The sequence below is a fragment of the Patagioenas fasciata genome, chromosome 2 (genome assembly GCF_037038585.1).
Source record: "Patagioenas fasciata isolate bPatFas1 chromosome 2, bPatFas1.hap1, whole genome shotgun sequence".
Classification (NCBI taxonomy): Eukaryota; Metazoa; Chordata; class Aves; order Columbiformes; family Columbidae; genus Patagioenas; species Patagioenas fasciata.
Window position 1 is genome coordinate 63,926,225 of NC_092521.1, and position 20,189 is coordinate 63,946,413.

A 20,189-nucleotide genomic window follows, 5' to 3' on the forward strand; every position below is an offset into this window, starting at 1 on the left:
TGAAGCACTCCTAGCTGACCAGCATATACATTTATTATTGGTCTGGTGTAATGAAGATAACCTGATGAAGATCACACTATCAGAGTTTTTCTTTTGCACTGTCTGCTGAACAGTCAGAAACCTTATCCTGCAGCCAGCCAGCTATTGATCCACCTCCCTACTGCCAGAGGTGCAGTTAATGGGAATTCCACTGGCAAATCAAAGCTATATTTTGTCTTCATTTTCATCTGAAATATGAGCTGGTCTCTCCAGACAGTCATTTATTACTCATTTTCTTTTATTGATGTTTATGAGCTGAAGCATGAAATGATTCTCAAATGTGGTTTAATGGAGGAAACAGTGGATATTGTGACCATGACTACTGCTGCACCATCAGCTGTGTTAAGTTCGTAAATTAAGGTTTGCTTTCCATTCATCTTTGAGGCAGAATACAGTAGAAAGTATCCTTAAAATGCAACTGTAGTTGAAGAACCATATTGATTTGTCTGTACAGGGACTGAGGGGGGAAAAATGTACCCAAAGGCCTTAGCCGCAGCAACAGAACAGTACAGTGTTTCCTATTACTTTACATTCAAGGGCTTTTCCCCACACCACATCTTAGAAATAATTTGCAAAACAGTCTTTCTCAGTTGCTTTTTAATATTTTTCTCACTGAATTATTACTAACAAAACGAATAGAAGGAAGAGCTACCATACACACCAAGAGGGAAAGCCACGGCACTCGATTCATTTGTCAAATGGTAAATGACAAACAATACTGTGGGGAAGTATTTTTACATGCAGTTATTAACTCATAAGCTACAGTATATCCCATCTCATTTCAGTAACAGCTGATGTCTTCATTTCCCCCTAGAAACGCCTGCAGGTCCCATTAGAAGAATCATAAATAATACGTGTTAATGAGACATGGACTGAAGATCTTGGAAAAGCTGACATTTTCATCTGTCATTCTAAATGATGTTTAACGATGGATTACCAGCAAGTAATTCCTCTGATATGAGATTAAATAAAATAGCAGGCTGTTTTAGCAGGCTAGTCCAAGGGGATAGAAATAGATCTGTTCAATTATTTTATTACCAATCTGATTTTTCACTGCTAAGGATATTATTCTTTCATTTAGACTTGTTCGTGCATCATAGATTTTTTTTTTTCAGTCAGTCAATGGGAGAAACTGGAGTATTTTACTCTCAGAGCTGCAAATAGCCCAGCTTTGAGAGAGCACAGTATGTACCGCTCAGTAAGCCTCAAGCAGACAGAAAAAAAGCTACCAAGCTCCTGTCAGACAAAAAAGGCATTGTGAAAACTACATTGTAGAAAGTAGCATTTTGTTTTCAACCTAGTTTACTTCACTTATCTGAAAAGTCTCGACCAAAAGGTAATACCAGAGAAGCTGACCCATTGAAACGGAATTATTGGTTTCTCTATGATTTGTTCTTCACCTTCGTCCTGTCGTATATTGAGAATTAGGTCATTCAGGCTGTCTTTGGTCTGGTAAATTAGAACGCAAATAACTGTAACAAAAATGGTGCTTTTTCTTTTTCCCCTGCCTCATGCTTAGGAAGGGAGACAGCATGCAAAGTTCATTAGTAGCAGCCTACCACCTTACAGTCCTGATTAACTCCCCTTCCTTGCAATGAAATAAAAATGAAATAAAAGATGTTGCACTTCACTCAGTGCCCATGTTCTTCACAGATTGTTTTTTAATGGCAGATGGTAGTACAACATGGAGCATGTCTCGTGCCCAGCTAAGCCACCCAGATGTGGGGGAACTTTTAGATAGATGCGTAAGTTTTATCCATCTATCCCAGCTCACAACTCAGTGGAGCAGGTGGTCTGTGGAAAACACATCGCACACATATCATTTCTGCAAAAGAAGGAAGGAGGAGAATGGTGGTTCTTCCGCTCTCCAAACACCAGAAAAGTGACAGCCTTGCAGTGGCAGGTTGTAATCCATTCCTTTCTCCAACCTTGATCCAAAACCTGTTTCCCAGGTTTTCGCAGACCTGACCCTTTCCCTGTGCTTATGGGCATCCCCAAAATAAAGACATCAATAAGGCAGGATTTTCCTCAAAAGCAAAACCACAAGATAACATACACTGTAGTTATGGAAACTATGCACTAAAGTGCAGTAGCTATATGGAGACATGCAAGGAACACAGAGTTTATTTCTTCCCCAGTTTTAACACTCAGGTGTCGGCCAAGAATTAAAAGCTGCTGAAGCACAGTGGAAAATTTCCTCCAGTTTCCTCCCTGACATTCTTGTTTGTTAGCCTGTTAGATGAGCTTTTATCTGATAGATGGAGGCAAGGACAGGTTGCAGAACAGTGTCCCCATGGAATCATAACCTCAGTATCTATGCAGTGCTGGACTAACCTGGCACTAAGGAAGGTGGTACAGGAGTCAGTGTGGATAGGTCTTCAAACAAACAAACAAACAAACAAACAAACAAAACCAGTTTGATTCTCATCATTAGCCAAAAAGTCAAGGAGAATTGTTAGAAGTTATTGGGACAAGAGTGGAAATAAAATTCGAACGTTGTTATATCACTTCATTGACTAACATCACCCATTCAAAAAGGATATAGCAGAATTAAGAGATGCAATGAAATCAGGAGTCGAGCCAGGCCTAACTTATTGAATAAATATTTGAAAAATTTTATCTCCAACACAGCCAGATTCCAGCTACTGCTGACTTGAAAAACCTCATCCTGTTAACACACCAATAGCTAACTGCTAATTTTAAAAAGACAATAAATATGTCACAGATGTCTCACTTCAAGGATGCACAGCACTGCAGATTTTCGTTTGGGGCACCTTGACAGTGTTTACTCTGTACAGATTTCTAAATGTATTCATGTTATTGATCTCTTAGTCCTTGACACTCAAAACAATAACTCTGAACCCTGAAGATAAACCCAAAAGCCAGATAACTCAGTTGAAGGACAAATTTCACATATTATGTCCACAACCACGTACAGAAACTACCCCCATGTGAGCACATTTATGACAAGGGTGCTCCCAGGGCACAGGCTCCCACAGCTGCATTTGACCAGTCTCACAGTTTAAAATCCCTCTGCAGATCCTGGCACTAGGAACACAGCTCCCAAGGGAAGTCCTCAAACAGACAGGCTCCTTATTGGGTAAAAAATAAGTAGTTTTTATATTGCAGAGACATAAGGGGTCATAGGACATCATCACTTGGAGCAGACAATGGGCATTGTTAATATCCATTTTTTACCTGAGACAGCCAATAGATGACGATTTCTATTTTCTCAGACCAATTTTTATTTTTCCGGATTGCTTTCCTTTTCTTCCAGGTAGAATAGCCAATAGCTGTTGCCAATTCCTACCTTCTCAGGATGTATCCCCCCTTTTCCAAACTATTTTTCACCTTTCCAGATGATAAGTTGCTGTTACAGTTCCTCATTTTTTTGCTTACCAATGGTATCACTGGATGTCTCCAGTTTATTGGTACTAATTCCATTCAAAGATGCCAGCTGTGCTTCTCAAGGATGTTCCTGGTTCCCAGGTTGGCAGGGCTTTTCTCTGTCAGTATTTCAGAGGGCATCTTCTTCTGTTCTGTATTTTTCCTTTTATAACCAGGTTGCTTTTGTGGCTGCTCCCATCAGTTGCTGAGCTCCGCTTAGTCTTTAATAAATTGACAATGGTTGACTCAGAAAAATGGTATTTTGCAGATGCTACAGGATGACTGAAAAAAAAAAAAAGGTGTTCTAAAGATGTAAAAATGCCATCTCTTCAGCATACAACTGGTTTTACCTCCTCTTTTTACTCTTCTTCTGATTCCCACCTTGCCATTTTTTTAACAACAGGCTGTATGACATTTTCTGAAGTTACTAAAACCTCCCTTGGTACAAGAAGCTAGTAACTCATGTACTGGCTCTGAAAAGCAAGGAATTGAATCTCTGAACTGTAGCACTGGATTGCTTGTAAATAAATATGAAGGAGCCTAAAGGAATTGCCTGTTTACATTTTTTTAATACATTTTTTCCATGCTATGTTGTTACATCAATTTTGACTCCTCACTTCCTGGGATTTCCATGTTTAGGCCAGACTTATGGAGTCTGAAGTCTGCTTATTTGATGTAAAAACAATAATTCTAATAACAACACAATAGGATCAATGAGGATGTTATATTTTTTTCTGATGCTGACCAAGGCTGCTAAGCTTTGAAGAGGAAGTGTGTGTGGAGAGTGGAAGCCTGGCTGTCTTTCCTTTGCAAGACAGCCCCACTTCTCACGCCCTGCAGCCTTCCTGGCACCCACAGGGGCTGATTTACAGACCCAGTGGGGGAAGATGATAGTCATCCAATGCTTTGCATGGTTGCAAGTTCCTAATTTTACTGACTGTTACAGATGTAGTTTTGCACATTTTAAAATTTCTTCTGCAGAAAAGTATATTCACTTGTATACTCAATGCTAGTTAGTGATTTTTCAACCATCTGTACAAATATGCAAAAACGTCCTCGGTGCAGTGCAGATTTAGGGAGATAAGCCCTCTTCTTTTCCTGGTAGGAATTACATCCCAGCATCTTAATGAAAGCAGGGAGAAAAGGATGAAAAGTAGCAACTGTCCCTGTTTGTTTTCCTGCACAGCAGTAGCTGGTCCAGTGCCCCTGACTTTCTTGCACCCAGACTTCCTTCTGGGTTGCACAAACAGGATGCAGTTAGTCCCCTGCAAACACAATGGTGCCAGAGCAAACAGCTCCCACTCGAGAAACTTAGCAGCAGCACCCATTGCCTATTTATAGCCTGCACACTACAGAAACATTATGAAATGGAGGAGCGGACCAAGAAAGCAGGAGTACAGATGGCTAAGGTTAAGGTGACGTTTTCTTGCTGAGCCAGTTCTTGCCTTTCATAACACTGATGAGCTAATAGACGTAGCACGGATGAAATAATAGGCCAAGTGTGCTGTAGTGTTATCTAAAGACCACTAAAGATTCAAAATGCAGCCCACTAGGTAAATGTAGATCTGGTTACCTCCAGCCACTTTCAGCAGTACGTGCATTCAGTTGGTCAAATAAAAGCCCTGCTAAACTGTCATCAGCCAAGACAGGAAACTCACAGCCAGATATCCAGAGACAGTTTGGATACCTCTGACAAGCACCCCTGCATCGCCGCCAAATGGCCCTTCTGTCACCCCCTCGGTGCAGGTGGCAGGGAAGTCCTGGCTCGAGGCACAACATTACTGCAGCCTGCGGAGAAGTTCATAGAATCATAGCATCATTTGGTTGGAAGGATCATTGAGTCCAACCATAACCTAACCCAACTCCTCCCATTGCAGGAGACCAGAGCAGCCCCCCCATCACCTTGCACCCCTCTCGCCCTCTCACCTAGCTTGCTCACAACTAGACCAGCTGCTTTGAAGTTTTCCATGTGGCATCTATTCACAGAATCACAGCATCACAGAATCACAGAATCACAGAATCACAGAATCGAGTGGGTTGAAAAAGAACCCAGAGATCATCGAGTCCAACCCTTGGTCCAACTCCAGTCCATTTACTAGATCATGGCACTAAGTGCCTTGTCCAATCTCAGTTTAAAAACCTCCAGGGACAGCAAGTCCACCACCTCCCTGGGCAGGCCATTCCAATGCCTGATCACTCTCTCCGTAAAGAATTTCTTTCTAATATCCAGCCTAAATTTCCCCTGGCAGAGTTTAAGCCCATGCCCCCTTGTCCTATTGCTAACTGCCTGGGAGAAGAGACCAATCCCCACCTGGCTATAACTTCCCTTCAGGTAGTTATAGAGAGCAATGAGGTCACCTCTAAGCCTCCTCTTCTCCAGACTGAACAACCCCAGCTCCCTCAGCCTCTCCCCATAGGTCTTGTGTTCAAGTCCCTTCACCAGTCTTGTTGCTCTTCTCTGGACCCACTCCAGCACCTCAATATCTTTCCCGAACTGGGGGGGCCCAGAACTGAACACAATACTCCAGGTGTGGCCTCACCAATGCAGGGTGAAGGGGAAGGATCACTTCCCTTGTCCTGCTGACCACCCTATTTTTGATACAGGTCATGATACCATTGGCCTTCTTGGCCACCTGGGCACACTGTTGGCTCATGTTGAGTTTCCTGTCAATTAGTACTGTCTGTACAATTAGTATTCCAAAAGAAAAGAGAGATGCATTAGTTTGGTTACCAAATTTTTGTTACCTTGTGTTGCGTTTTTCCAGAAACACCCTTTTACCCTGACTCTCTTAAATGGGTAAAAAACTTGATCTGTTTCAGTTCAAGGAAGTATCTGCCAACACTGAAAAAAAGGGTAGTATTCACCTTCAAGGCATCTGAGACAGATTTTTTTTCTCATTCTTCAATAACTCAGAGAGTTTTTAAAAGCCACAACAAGGTGCGTTCCCTTTCTTGGCTGTGTTTGTCCAGCATTGTCAGTTATACTCGCATGCAGCTCCTACTACCACACCCAGGTAAAGCTTTTGCCTCAAGAAATTATATTTCTGAGTAGGTTTTTGTTAGCTTGTCTGCCCCACCAGTAACTGTACCAGGAAATCTAATAGTGGAGAAGGTTAGAAAGACATGGAGTAATCCTTCTCCCCTTTCTTTCATTACAGCATGTTATCCTTCATCTAGGCAGACAAATACTCATCTTTTTCCTTGGTCAAAACTGTAAATGTACTGTATCTCCTTGTGTTAGTAACTCAGTTTCTTGTCAGATGTGCATGAATACATAAACGAAGATAACACTAGTGATGTTACTGTGGGTTGTTGAAAATACAGTATTACTTTCATTTCAGTTGTTGTAATTCAGCAACATTTCTGCTTGTTGCACCTCCTACTTAAGCCTCCTGTTTCCTCAGGCATTACTGAAATGGCAGCATTACACCGATGGCTTCTAAGTCACTGGGTGTGTTTTGTCTGAGTTGATGTTACACAACAAACCTTGTCTCCAATAAATAAAATGACACTATTTATGAATCTTAATTAACAAGTCTTTATTATACTCCTGTTTAACACAAAACCAGGGAAATTTAACCTAATGAAGTTAACCCCTATAACCCCTGTGCGGGGCTTACCTGCACTGGGTATTTCAAAACAGCACCCACATGCTCGTTGAGGGAGGTGATTCTGCCCCTCTGCTCTGCTCTGGTGAGACCTCACCTGGAGTTCTGTGTTCAGCTCTGGAACCCTCAGTACAGGACAGACATGGACCTGTTGGAGAGGGGTCAGAGGAGGCCACAAAAATTATCAGAGGGCTGGAACAGCTCTGCTGTGAGGACAGGCTGAGAGAGTTGGGGTTGTTCAGCCTGGAGAAGAGAAAGCTCTGGGGAGACCTTATTGCAGCCTTTCAGTACTTAAAAGGAACCTGTAAGAAAGATGGGGACAAACTTTTTAGCAGGGCTGTTGTCACAGGACAAGGGGCAATGGTTTTAAACTAAATGAGGAGAGATTCAGGCCAGACATGAGGAAGAAATTTTTTACAATGAGAGTGGTGAAACACTGGCCCAGGTTGCCCAGAGAGGTGGTAGATGCCCCATCCCTGGAGACATTCCAGGCCAGGCTGGACGGGGCTCTGAGCAACCTGATCTAGTTGCAGATGTTCCTGCTCATTGCAGGGGGTTGGACTAGATGACCTTTGAAGGTCCACACCAACTCAAATTGTTCTATGATTCTATGCACTGTGTCTTCAGCAGGATTTTGTACTGGATTGCCTGCCGCAGGGTAAAAGCAGGCTAAGTTACGCAGTGATAACACAAACTTTGTGGAGATTTTCAACCATGCTGAGCGTATACAACTGAAAATCATTACAACTGCTCATCAAACAGAGACCATCTGTTTCTGTGTAATTATTCTCATCCTTTTTTTTTTTTTTGTACAGCAACAATAACAATAGGCTCTGCATGTGTTGCCATAATACAGGTTATCGTGTTTCTATTTTGATCTAGTAATTTTGGATATGTCTTATCTGTTCTTGTATCAAATTGACTTCCAAACCCGTATATGATGTCTGATGTTTATGGCTTTAATCTTTCATGCACTTCCTCTTTGTAAAACAAATTCTTATGAATTATGGTTTCAGATTACTCCCTACATCCAAAAGTATACATATCCTTTAGGTATAAATTTTTAATCATGATAGCGTAGTTTCGCCTGCTAGTATTTTTCCATTTTTCCATTATTTACCTCCCTAGATGTTTAACATTTCTTTATTTTGTTCTGTCTATATCTCTTTTATTATAGTAAGCTCAAGCTCTTTTGATATAGAGATGTTTAAGACTGGTTGGATCATCAGAAGAAATTGCTTCTCTTGATACCTGAATCAAAGTATTAACGAAATAATGCCTCCAATAGTACATGATTTCCACAAGGTCCATTGTTGCTGTTGATTATTAATAGGAGAGAATTATTGCATTTTCTCACATTCACATGTCTGTATAAGTCCTTTGGGATATATAGACACCATTATATTATGTTATTTCATCAGGAAAACAAATCACAAGTTGTAGGCCAATAAATATTTTGCTTAGTTTAGCTTTGTTGTTTCTGTCCCTTTAAGTTTTAGTTGCCGTATTCAGCAGATATTTTACTTTTTACATCACTGATTAAATTAAGAGGCAAATTAATTGAAGGGGTCTGACTGCTCTTGATTGTCAGCAATTTGGATGCTTATTGAGTGGTTTAAAGTATATTTAATTAAGGACGTATTGCTTCACATTCAAGAATCAGTAAAACATTTAGCGCTTCTGTCTTCTTAAATTCAAGTATTAGCACTTTTTTTCTGTAGTTCCAGAAGGAGAGTTTTAAAGGCTATATGCATAATTTCCTCATTCTGAAAGAATGACAAACCACTAATTGCACTGAACATAGTCTTCTTCTTGCCTGTCTTTTATAATTCGGAAAATTAATTGGTCCTTACAAAGTGTTATGTCTTTGCTTGTTCCTAATAAAAATATTATGTTGTCACTGACTACCTGTGGTGTTTCTTGTGAGTTCATTGTGCTTTCCTCTTCTCCAACATCTTTAGAAAAGTTAAACCATCATCTCCTGCCTGCACCTTCCCCACAAACCCTTTGGCTGTAACTACCAGGGAGGTAGAGGAGGAGCAGGTGTAAGTGATGAAAGCAAACCCTATGACATTTCTTTAAAGTCTCTGGGTGAGGAAAAAGAGAGCACACAGCAAGTCAGACAGTGTGACTGTGCCAGCCCCATTTTAAACCTGGAAGGAAAATCCTGGCAGTTGTGGATGTTTTTCACTTTTTTTAATAGAAATATTTATTTGGGATTACAAAGAAGAGATCCTTCTCCTTCCTTGTTTTTGAAGCTGAGTTATTACATAATAATGGGATATGTTGAGAGTAATCAGTACATGACATCCTTCCCAAAACAAGACAGTCTCTTTTGACTTTAGTAAAAGGAATTTGGGGTTTGTTGTTTAAAGAAGCGAAAGCAGAACTGGAGATTTCTGCAGCTGATTTCTGTGGAAATGAATTAACATCCTGAGGTTTATTTGCTTGTTTATTAAGGTCACCTAGGCCTCCTGTTGAATCAATGGAAAACTACACCTACCTCAGGCATCCTCATTCCTGGGACAAGGAGGGGCTGGATCTTGTTCGGGGGCTTTAGGCTGTACATGAGGAAGCATTTCTTTACCTAGAGGGTGACCAAACACTGGAACAAGATTCCTAGAGAGGTGGTCAATGCCCCCAGCCTGTCGGTGTTTAAGAGGCATTGGGACAACGCTCTTAACAACGTGCTTTAGCTTTTAGTCAGTGCTGAAGTGGTCAGGCAGTAGGACTATATGATTGTTGTAGGTCCCTTTCAACTGAAATATTCTATTCTATTCTATTCTATTCTATTCTATTCTATTCTATTCTATTCTATTCTATTCTATTCTATTCTATTCTATTCCATTCCATTCCATTCCATTCCATTCCATTCCATTCCATTCCATTCCATTCCATTCCATTCCTTCAGGCCAGGGATCCATAGATTCATCTTCTGCTGCCCTAGAATCACAGAATGTCCTGAGTTGGAAGGGAACCACAAGGATCATCGAGCCAAGCTCCTGTCCCTGCATGTGACAACCCCACAGTTCACACCATGTGTCTGAGGGCGTTTTCCAGTCTCTTCTCGAACACTGTCAGGCTTGGGGCTGTGACACCTCCCTGGGGAGCCTGTTCCAGTGCTCCACCACCCTCTGGGGGAAGAACCTTTTCCTCATGTCCAACCTAAACCTCCCCTGGCACATCTTCCTGACATTCCCTTGGGTTCTATTGCTGGTTGCCTGCCCCTCCTCCTTCCCTTGTGAGGAAGCCCTAGACCACTTTGTATTGCCCCAAATCTCACTCGCCGTGTTTGCAGGGTGCAAGACAAGAGGTGAGAAGGGCAATGTCCAGACACACTCCTTCCCCGGCACTTGGCTGGCTGAAGCGTGCAGCCAGACACGTTAAGCTAAGCAATAATCGGATCAGTGGAGTTTTCCTTGCTGGGCAGGTAGGGCTGCAGGGTTGTGCCACTGCTGTTTGCCTGTGTGACAAGCTGGTTTTTTTGTTTTTTGTGGTTTTTTTTTAAGTGGCATTAGTTGCAGATACCCAGGAGCTGGCGGGGAGGGGGCTGCAGGGGCCTCTGTGAGGAGCAGCGGAGGCTGCCCCATGCCAGACAGTTCCAGCTGTCTCCAGTGGACCCACTGCAGCGCACAGCTGAGCCCTGCAACCAAGATGGTGGCTTCTTAGAGAAAGCATACATAAGACAAGGCAGAAACAGCTGTGCAGGCTGAGGAGGAGAAAAAAAAGAGAGAAACAGCAAAGGGAACACCTGGGTCAGAGGAGGTACTCCATGGCAGAGCACATACTGCCTGAGCCCACGGAGGACCCACAGGGCAGCAGAGAAGCGGGAGAGGGAGGGCACAGCTGAGAAGCACATTTGTGTGCCGACCATAACCCCCTTCCTGCCACTCCTTACCCTGCTGAAGGGACAGTGTAACCTGCAGCAATAACAAGGGGGAGGAGAGGAGCCTGTGGTGGCATTGATGTTGGGAAAGAGAAAAGGTGTCTCCCCTAGACATTTTAATGTTTTTTCTTCTTGTTTCCTAATATCCAAATCAGTAATACATGTATATTACTTGGCATCAATTAATTTCCCCAAATCAAGTTTATTTTGCCTATGAACGTAACTGGTAAGTGATCTCCCTGCTTTTATCCCATCCCATGACCTTTCCTGTTTCTGTTTCTCCCCATTTCTTCTTCGCATCTCACCAGGGATTAGGGGAATGAGTGGCTGGGTGGGAGCCTGGCAACCAGCTGGGACTAACCGGCTACAGAAGTCCAGCAAAATACAAGCTGTTTGTAAGCTTTGGGCTTAAGACCAAAGATGAACAAGTAAAGGAATTCAGGCTGTCAGTTACTGTGTTCACTTTGTATCATTGACATAGGTTGTCTGTGCTTCTCCATGTCTGTGCACTGAACTTCACATCAGAAAGTCAGGACGCTTTTCAGTTTAAACCAGTTTAGTACTTTGCATAACTATGAAACGACAGTTTATACAAGATTGATTACACAGTTCTTTGAGTGAGAAAGTCTGTTTGATCTTTTGCAAAGTCGGTGAGTTCTTGGGCTGCTCAGGCTTTGCACAACAGTTTACAAGAGCATTGTTTCTAGAAGCTCACTAGAAAAATAACACATTTTAATCTACAACTCATATCTAGGTTAATAAACACAAAGTAAGGTATATACCATCCCACATGAACAACTTCCATGTATCTGCCTATATGATTTTCTTTTCAAATAGAAGGCATATCATTCTTAAATTTGGTCAATATAAGTCTAATTCCTATTTAAGAAACCCTTATTTTCTGAGAATCTCTTCATTCTTTCCTCAGCTCCTTGCCTGAAGAAGTACATATACACAACACAAACTTGCAAAGCTAATACAAAACACCCTACAAAAGACAGAGTTGTAAGGGATAATGGAAATCACAGACTCACAGAACAGTTTGGGTTGGAACGGACCTTCAAAAGTCATCTGGTCCAACCCCCTGCAATGAGCAGGGACATCTGCAACTAGATCAGGTTGCTCAGAGCCCCGTCCAGCCTGGCCTGGAATGTCTCCAGGATCAGGGCATCTACCACCTCTCTGGGCAACCTGGGCCAGTGTTTCACCACCCTCATTGTAAAAAATTACTTCCTCATGTCTAGCCCAAATCTCCCCTCTTTTAGTTTAAAACCATTACCCCTTGTCCTATCGCAACAGGCCTTACTATAAAGTCTGTCCCCATCTTTCTTACAGGCTCCTTTTAAGTACTGAAAGGCTGCAATAAGGTCTCCCCAGAGCTTTCTCTTCTCCAGGCTGAACAACCCCAACTCTCTCAGCCTGTCCTCACAGCAGAGCTGTTCCAGCCCTCTGATAATTTTTGTGGCCTCCTGTGGCCCCTCTCCAACAGGTCCATGTTTTTCTTGTACTCAGGGTGCCAGAAATAGTTACCAAAAGAAACAAAGCAGACATAATAAAAGTATTCTTAAAATAAAAAGCAGCATTTATTATGAGATTATAATACATGCCAAAATAAAAGTGAGTTTTAAATCACCAAGTATGTTTATGAATTGTATTTACAGGTTTTTCCTTCCATTTTAAGACTAGAATTTGGTTTTGTATTTGTGTGTACTGCTAAAAGTAAATTTCCAAAACTGTGATTCCAGAATAGATGCACACTATGAAGTAAAGGGATCCTTGGCTTGAAATGGAGCCATTCCAGCAAAAGTCAAGAGCAGAGAATGTATTGGGGTTGAAAATTTAAATACGTCCTACTTAAACTGAGAGGGTAAAATTTTGTAAAAAGCAAGAACAGGTCACCTAAAACTTAACAATGCAAGACTGTTTGGTTTGTTGCTTGTTGTTTTTTTGTTTGTTTGTTTGTTTTTACAATATCACATCAAACTTACACAGAAGACCCCAGTGATCACTGGGGAATCTGCCACAGTCTAGTTTTTCCAATCCGATTAAGTCCATACTTCGTGGAATAATATGTCCCCCGTCTGCTGCAGGCCGAAAGTAAATGCGATCAAACCTCAACTTGCACTTGTACTCTGCATTCAGGTTGGTATTGGAGTAGGTGTCCCAAGTGTAGCGGCAGTGTTGAGGTTTACCCAAAAACTCCCAGATATCCATGATGTTGTCAGGTAAGCTACCCAGTTTAGCAACCTGAAAGTAGAAGAGGAGGGAAAATCCACAATTTGCAAATTTTACCTTCAAAACCACAACAGCGCTTTTTTTTCTGTGAAACATGAGTTGTTAAAAACGAAGATATGGGAGACGTTTCTAAATTTTGGTATTTCTCAGGATACTCTAAAGCATGACCAATTCTCATCATACTTTCTAAATCCAAAACATGTTACAAAATAAACATTCAGCTCTGAAATTTTGAGGTGCAGGGGTCAACAACATCTTCCTTGAAATAATGTCATTCCAGCTCACTGCAATGAAATTTCATGATAGGGAAAGATGAAACACTGACCTTTTAGTAATAATGCACAAATTTAACTTTTAATATCAGCAGTCAAAAACAACTTGTAATTTTGATTATCTCTATGATGGGGGATTTATTTTAAACTCCCAAGATCTATTTCTCCAGAGCACTCTCTTCTTTCATTGACTCTTTTGTTGAGAATCAAAGAGTTGAGCAAGTAAAGATCAGGTTCTCAAAATGAGAAGACGCTTTTCAAGTTGAAACTTCACTGACTACCCCTGCATCTCATCAGATATAAATATTACCAATAAAGCATTTTGTTATTTGTGGGGGGAGCTCTTCATATACAGGATCTCAGCTATAACAATGCCTCAGCATAGCAACGTCACAGCTTCTACTTAGTTGTGCTTCCACTTTTTAAGAATAAATGTTGCATATCTCTGTTCTGCCTAAGCAGGTCATTTCTCATAAAGGCAACAGAAAAGCCTCAGAAGATTTTGTCAGGGTACCTTCTCAAAATAACAAGGTTGCTTATTTCTATTTACCTCACTGTCTCTGAGGTTTGTATCACCTCCAAATATAACAGTGGTGGACTCAGACTCCTTCTGCATTTTGTTTAACACTATTTTCAACTGCTTCATACGCTCCTTAGAGTGATCTTTAGTGCTCTCCAGATGAGAAGTCATAAGGCAAAGTTCATTACCAGATATGCTCACCTGTGCATGAAAGAAAGAGGCAATGTTACTATCCACATCAGGATAAGAAGTTCAAAGGCAAAATCTAATCATGAAGTAAATTACTGATTGACAAAGCTCTGGTTAATATTAGTTTTACATTGAAGTAAAGTGGCTGACAAGTGGCTAACAGGCTTTTAGTTTTGTTTTCAGAGTTTATGAGACTTGGAAACAAAGCACAGCCAGTAACTTACATAAATATTTAAGTTCGTTAGTATCAAATGCATCAAATGGGTTTCTGTGTTTGGAGTTTTTCTGCTGTTTGAGACTGCCACAGAGTAAAGCCAGTCCAGCCTTTTCTGGAATTTTTTGTTTTGAAGGGAGAAACATAGCTGTTCAGTACATACTGACTCACTCACATGCACAACCAAAAGGTTCCTCATCATAGAGGTTGATGGAAAAGGTATTATCTCATATTTCAGTATCTTCACTCTTGATTTCTTCAACATCATGACAGTGAAATAGCCATCTATGTTGCCTAAAGAAGAACAGGGGAAAAAAATTGTTAAGGATATCTTCTGTCATGCCATAAATAAGTTAAGGTTCTAAAAGAGACCTTTTTACCATGACCTGGGAGAATCGTCTTAATTTATAAAATTAAGTCATTAGTTAGAAGTTTTGTCATAGTGGTGTGAATTTTTCAGGTATTTTAAAAGCAAATATTAAGAAATGACTTCTCTGTGGTACTTTTTTGGCTACCCTTGCTGTCAGTCTTTCAAAATGCAGAAAAAAATACCAAGGAAACCACCAGGCAAGCAAGCTTTTCACATGCATAATTTGCATCAGTCTATAACCTGATATCAAAACACAGAAAATAATTTAAGTGCTTTCTTCTTCACTCTCCTCTTTTCATTCCTACAAATGGTCAGAGATTTAGGTAGGAGAGACAGAATAAAACCTAACTTACTCTTTCTGATTTCTGTCTTTAGAAACTGGGGGTTATTTCTTACCTGGAATAACAGTGTAACTGCTTGCTCTCATCTCTAGGAGACGGAGATGTGGTTGGACAACCTCTTGTAAAAACACAACATCTGGACTATATCTGAAATTGGCAAGAAAATATTTTAAATTAACCACTACAGTCTGGGGCCAAATGGAAGAGGATCAGAGATTTCAGGTACACCTTGCGCTCATATTCCTAGATATTGTAAAAATCTGTTGGGGTTTTTTGTTTGTTGGTTTGTGTTTGGTTGTTGGTTTTTTTTGTTATTTTTTTAAACTCCCTCCATCATATTTAGCTGCATATAGACACATTGCCATAAGGGAGGAAACAATTACTATTATGGAGATGGAACTGACAAGGTAACAAAATTGATCTTGCGAACATTTGCACAGGTTTCATATACCACATACATGACGAATTCAACTTATGCAGCTTTAGAACATGTTCTGCAACATCCAAGTTCTTCAGAAGATTCCAACCACCACCTCATTCCCTTACAAGAAATCCTCCCAGGTAACCTGCCGTTAATTTTCTCCAGTCTCATCAATACCACGCTTCTTTATTTCTTAAAGTTATGCAATCAGTAACAGTTCATGTGGGGCAGTAGTCCCAAAAATACTGGTTTAGATATGACTTTACAGCTGTCCGTATTTTTGCTACACCACTGAATAACCCTCCTCTAAGCAGGTGAAGGACAAACCTAAGGTCTTATTTACAGAAGAAAACTAGTCACCCCAGATTAACAAAACCAAGTGAAAAGTGATGTAGTCATGGCATTTCTGCTGTTTTAAGAACTTAAATTATCGCTTGTTTAAATAACTTAATCTACACTGTTACTGTATTAAGGAAAATCAGTTTACGTAATTGTTAAATTGCTCATAAACATATTCATAGAAGACTATCGCTGGTGAATCTATAAAAGGTAATCACACATTCTATGACTTTTCTCTTGCCTTGCACATTTTCTTTTTTGATAGACAAGCAACAGTAATGGGAAGATAGCAACTTTTCACATTTCACTAAAAAATAACCTTTTTTGTTGTATCAAACAGTTTGAGTGTGGAGTTATTTATATTACTGGAATGAGACAAAAAAGCTTCTTAAAGTAGCATTATAAAAAAGCTTTTTAAACTAGCATGCACAAAGTATCTAACCTTCAGGATGCTGCAGAGGTTCACATCTCTTCCAACCAGTATATCAACTTTTATCCAGCTATTTAGGATTTATAAAGTGATTGCATTGTTGCATCTAATGTTAAGATAATTTGGGTGTGAAGATTTGTAAATAACTAAAACAAGATGCTTTTTCCTTTAAAGCTGGGTATACAACAATACAAAGATGAAGCTACACTTACAATGCCAGGTAAGAACAGATTCCTCTAGCTCTTTCTTTTAGATTTCCTAGATCCAGCCCATCAATATTCCACGTTATCAGTGAGAAGCTGCTGTCATCTTCTTTTTGCTTCGAGTCTGCACTATTGACGCCAGCATTACTTGTAGTTGCATCTCCTGTGAGGTCAATACTGAAGAGAGAGTTTACTTGTTTGTCAACTTGTTTGTCAACACTATTCTTTCTGCTATTACCTTCCTTATCTTCTAAAGGAAAATGTTTTAGACCCATCACAAATTACAGGTGGCCATCTAAAATTTTTCCAACATATAAGTTAACATGTATTGATTACAACATAATTTAAAAGCATACAGACCTCAGTCATACACAGCCTTAGTACACAGGTGAACTAAATGTTTTTTCCTCTTCCTTATAAACACAACATAACAGTTATCATTCTGATTTAAGTTAATTGGATGGTGACCAATGTAATCAAAAGCACTTGAGTAATTTAACTCTTCCCCATTGAAATATACAGGGGCTCCGTATGTTACTTTTTCAAACACATTTTTAGCATATTAGAAACAGAGAACTACAGCCAGTACTTGCTTTTATGTGCCTATCTTTGTAGTACAGCTGAGATTCTTTCAATCGTGGAACCCCCTGGGGAGGTACATGTACAAACTTTCTCTTGTAACAAACCGGTAATTCTTTTCTTTGAGAATATTCAACCCAGTTCCCACCTGAAAAACACAGGCCCTATCTATCCTGTTGATCTGACAAAGGCTAAGCAACACTGTCAAAGTTTAAGTGTCCTGTCTAGTAACTGTTTAGGGACTGTGTTGCTAAAGAGAACCAGACTCTAACACAGTTGTATTGGTTTGGCTGGGATGGAGTACATTTTCTTGATAGCAGCTCATATGATGATGTGGTTTGGACTTGTGACCGAAACAGTGTTGGTATCCCAGGGATGTGTTAGGTGTTGTGAGCAGTGCTTACACAGCATCAAGGCCGCATCTGCTTCCTGGGCTGCCCCACTAGTGAGTGGGCTGGCATGGGTAGGAGACTGGGAGAGGACACAGCCAGGACAGTTGACCCAAATTCACCAAAGGGACATCCCATATTGTATGACATTGTGCTCAGCAATAAAAGCAGAGGGAAAGGAGGAAGAATCCTGCTTTCCTAGAGATGGTTGAACACCTACCTGTCAATGGGAAGTAGTGAGTGAATTCCTTGGTTTGGTTTGCTTGCATGTATGGCTTTTGCTTTACCTATAAAATCACCTTTATCTCAACCTGTGAGTTTTCATACTTTTACCCTTCAATTCTCTTCTCCGTCTCACTCTGGGAAGAAGAGGTTAAGTGGTTGTGTGGGGCTGAGCTGCCCAGTGGGGTTAAAACACAGCACTGATCTAATGTAAATTCCCAGAGTGAAGGGAAATTCTGTAACAAAATACAGTAAATGGCATAGCTAAGACTAGACAAACTGTATTTTGGTGAAGCTGGGATACCAGAGTTTTGGTTTTAAAGGCAGAATTTGTATACATACATGAAAATAAGGTCTTGAACCAAAACAAATCTATTCCCTAGAATTTAGCACTTGTTTTGTACTGGGTGCTGCACAAACAATGTAAGATTCCACTACCTTGCACGTGTAATCTAAACTCAACAGAAAAACAAAAACAAAAGAGAGGAAGTACGTAAATAACAGTATATGTCTCCAATATTTCCATGACTATTTTTTATATTTATATTGTAACCTGAAGGATTTTGAGATGAAACATGAAAGTCTGTGTAATCTTCCTCTGACTGGGGGATCTCCAAATAGTCCTCCCTACCAACACATCCTGCATGCAACAGCTCAAGACAGAACCCACAGTGCAAAGACAGACAGAGGACGGAAAAGAAAAAAGCACTGCCAATTTGATAGAGATATATTCTGATTCATCACAGACTACCTAGAAACCAGTGCTAATACTCAGTAGGCTTGCATTTTTCATACATACATATCAGGCAAAACTAGGTATGCTGTTATTAAATACCTCTTATTCATAACTATAAAGATCATAAGGGCTCTCCTACACATCATGCAAGTCTGTAATAAATAAATCTACTGGAAAAAAAAGCTTCCCTTGGGACTATGAATGACAGAGATCTGTAAAAGCTCAATTCCACACACAGCTGAATACCCTTGGTATGCTCCACGGGTATGTTGTGAGATCATCTGTATAGGTAAGGCACAGAGCTCAGATCCTAACTTCCACAGATATATTTAACAAGGTGTGCAAGTACCTGTCAATTTTATTTATAGAAGTATAAATACATCTAGTATATGACACATATGCTCAGTTTACACTTATACAAATGTGTGCATGTACAGTAACATCTGCATACGTATAGCTGCACAAGGCAAGACCATAAAAAGAAAATGACCCTGTCCCTTCCCAAAAAGACTCCCCACCTGCTAGCCCAGAGGAAGGCAGCTGAAGCATCCACAGAGCAATGGGGCATCTTTTCAAGAGAAGCTGGCTGTTCCCCTCGAAGGGGGCAGCCTTGGGAAACAACGAGAACCAGGGCAGAAACTTAAGTGCGAGGCACGGAAACCACCTGCCCCATCACGGCTCAGCAGAGGTGCCAGGTCAGGTGGAGAGCGGAGCGCTGCTCCCGAGGCGGGGGACGCTAGGACCCGGGAGGTGCCTCTCCGCGGGTGCGGGGGCCCTGCACCCCCCCGCGGAGAGGAACCTGCCTACAACCGGGAGCTGCGGGGAGGATGGGGGCACTGCTCCCCTCGCCCCGCCAGCCCGGGTGCCCCCGACCCGCTGTCTGTCACATCACAGAATCACAGAATGTTAGGGATTGGAAGGGACCTCAAAAGATCATCCAGTCCAATCCCCCTGCCGGAGCAGGAACGCCTAGATGAGGTTACACAGGAAGGCGTCCAGGCGGGTTTTGAATGTCTCCGGAGTAGGAGACTTCACAGCCTCCCTGGGCAGCCTGTTCCAGTGCTCTGATACCCTTACTGAAAATAAGTTTCTTCTCATATATAAGTGGAACCTCCTGTGTTCCAGTTTGTACCCATTGCTCCTTGTTTTACCATTGGTTGTCACCGAAAAGAGCCTGGGTCCATCCTCGTGACACTCACCCTTCACATATTTATAAACATTAATGAGGTCACCCCTCAGTCTCCTCTTCTCCAAGCTAAAGAGCCCCGGCTCCCTCAGCCTTTCTGCATAAGGGAGATGCTCCACTCCCTTCATCATCTTTGTGGCTCTCCTCAGGTGTCACGTACCAGCTGCCGGGCCCGGGGCAGGCTGACTGCACTTCACCTGCCGCCGCCTTCTCCACATCCTCCTCCTCCAGCGGCGGCTCGAAATAGGCGTTCAGCGCCCTCTGAAACACAGAGGCAGACGGCAGGGAAGGGGCCGCCGCCACCGCCGGGACAGCCCCGCGGCCCCGCCGCCGCCTCCGGGCGTACCTGCAAGTGCCAGTCGTTGTCGGCCAAGAAGCTGCGCGCCACCCCCGCGTCGCTGCTGGTGATGGCGGCGAACTCAGAGCACAGCACCTTCCTCCGCTTGGCGAGGTGCAACTCGTCCTCCTCTTTCTCCTTCTCCGCCGGCAGCGGTGGTTCCCTCCCCGCCTGCGGGCACCGGCCCTCCTTGTCCTCCTCCCGTCGCCCCATCACCACCGCCTCCATGGCTTCCACGGGCGGGGAGCTGCAGGCGGAAGCCGGGGGGAAGCTCCTCCCGCCGGGG

The 20,189-nt window shown here is 41.8% G+C and overlaps 1 protein-coding gene across 1 annotated transcript; it reads right to left on the reverse strand.

Moving 5' to 3' along the window:
• Window positions 1–12,481: 12,481 nt before the first annotated feature.
• TDP2 (tyrosyl-DNA phosphodiesterase 2) lies at window positions 12,482–20,176 on the reverse strand. Its single transcript, XM_065830690.2, has 7 exons — window positions 19,913–20,176; window positions 19,727–19,827; window positions 16,464–16,631; window positions 15,117–15,208; window positions 14,526–14,644; window positions 13,978–14,148; window positions 12,482–13,167 (listed from the first exon to the last, which is right to left on the reverse strand). Exons 1-7 carry the CDS (start codon window positions 20,129–20,131, stop codon window positions 12,886–12,888), a joined length of 1,152 nt encoding a protein of 383 aa, XP_065686762.1. The 5' UTR covers window positions 20,132–20,176; the 3' UTR covers window positions 12,482–12,885.
• Window positions 20,177–20,189: the final 13 nt, after the last annotated feature.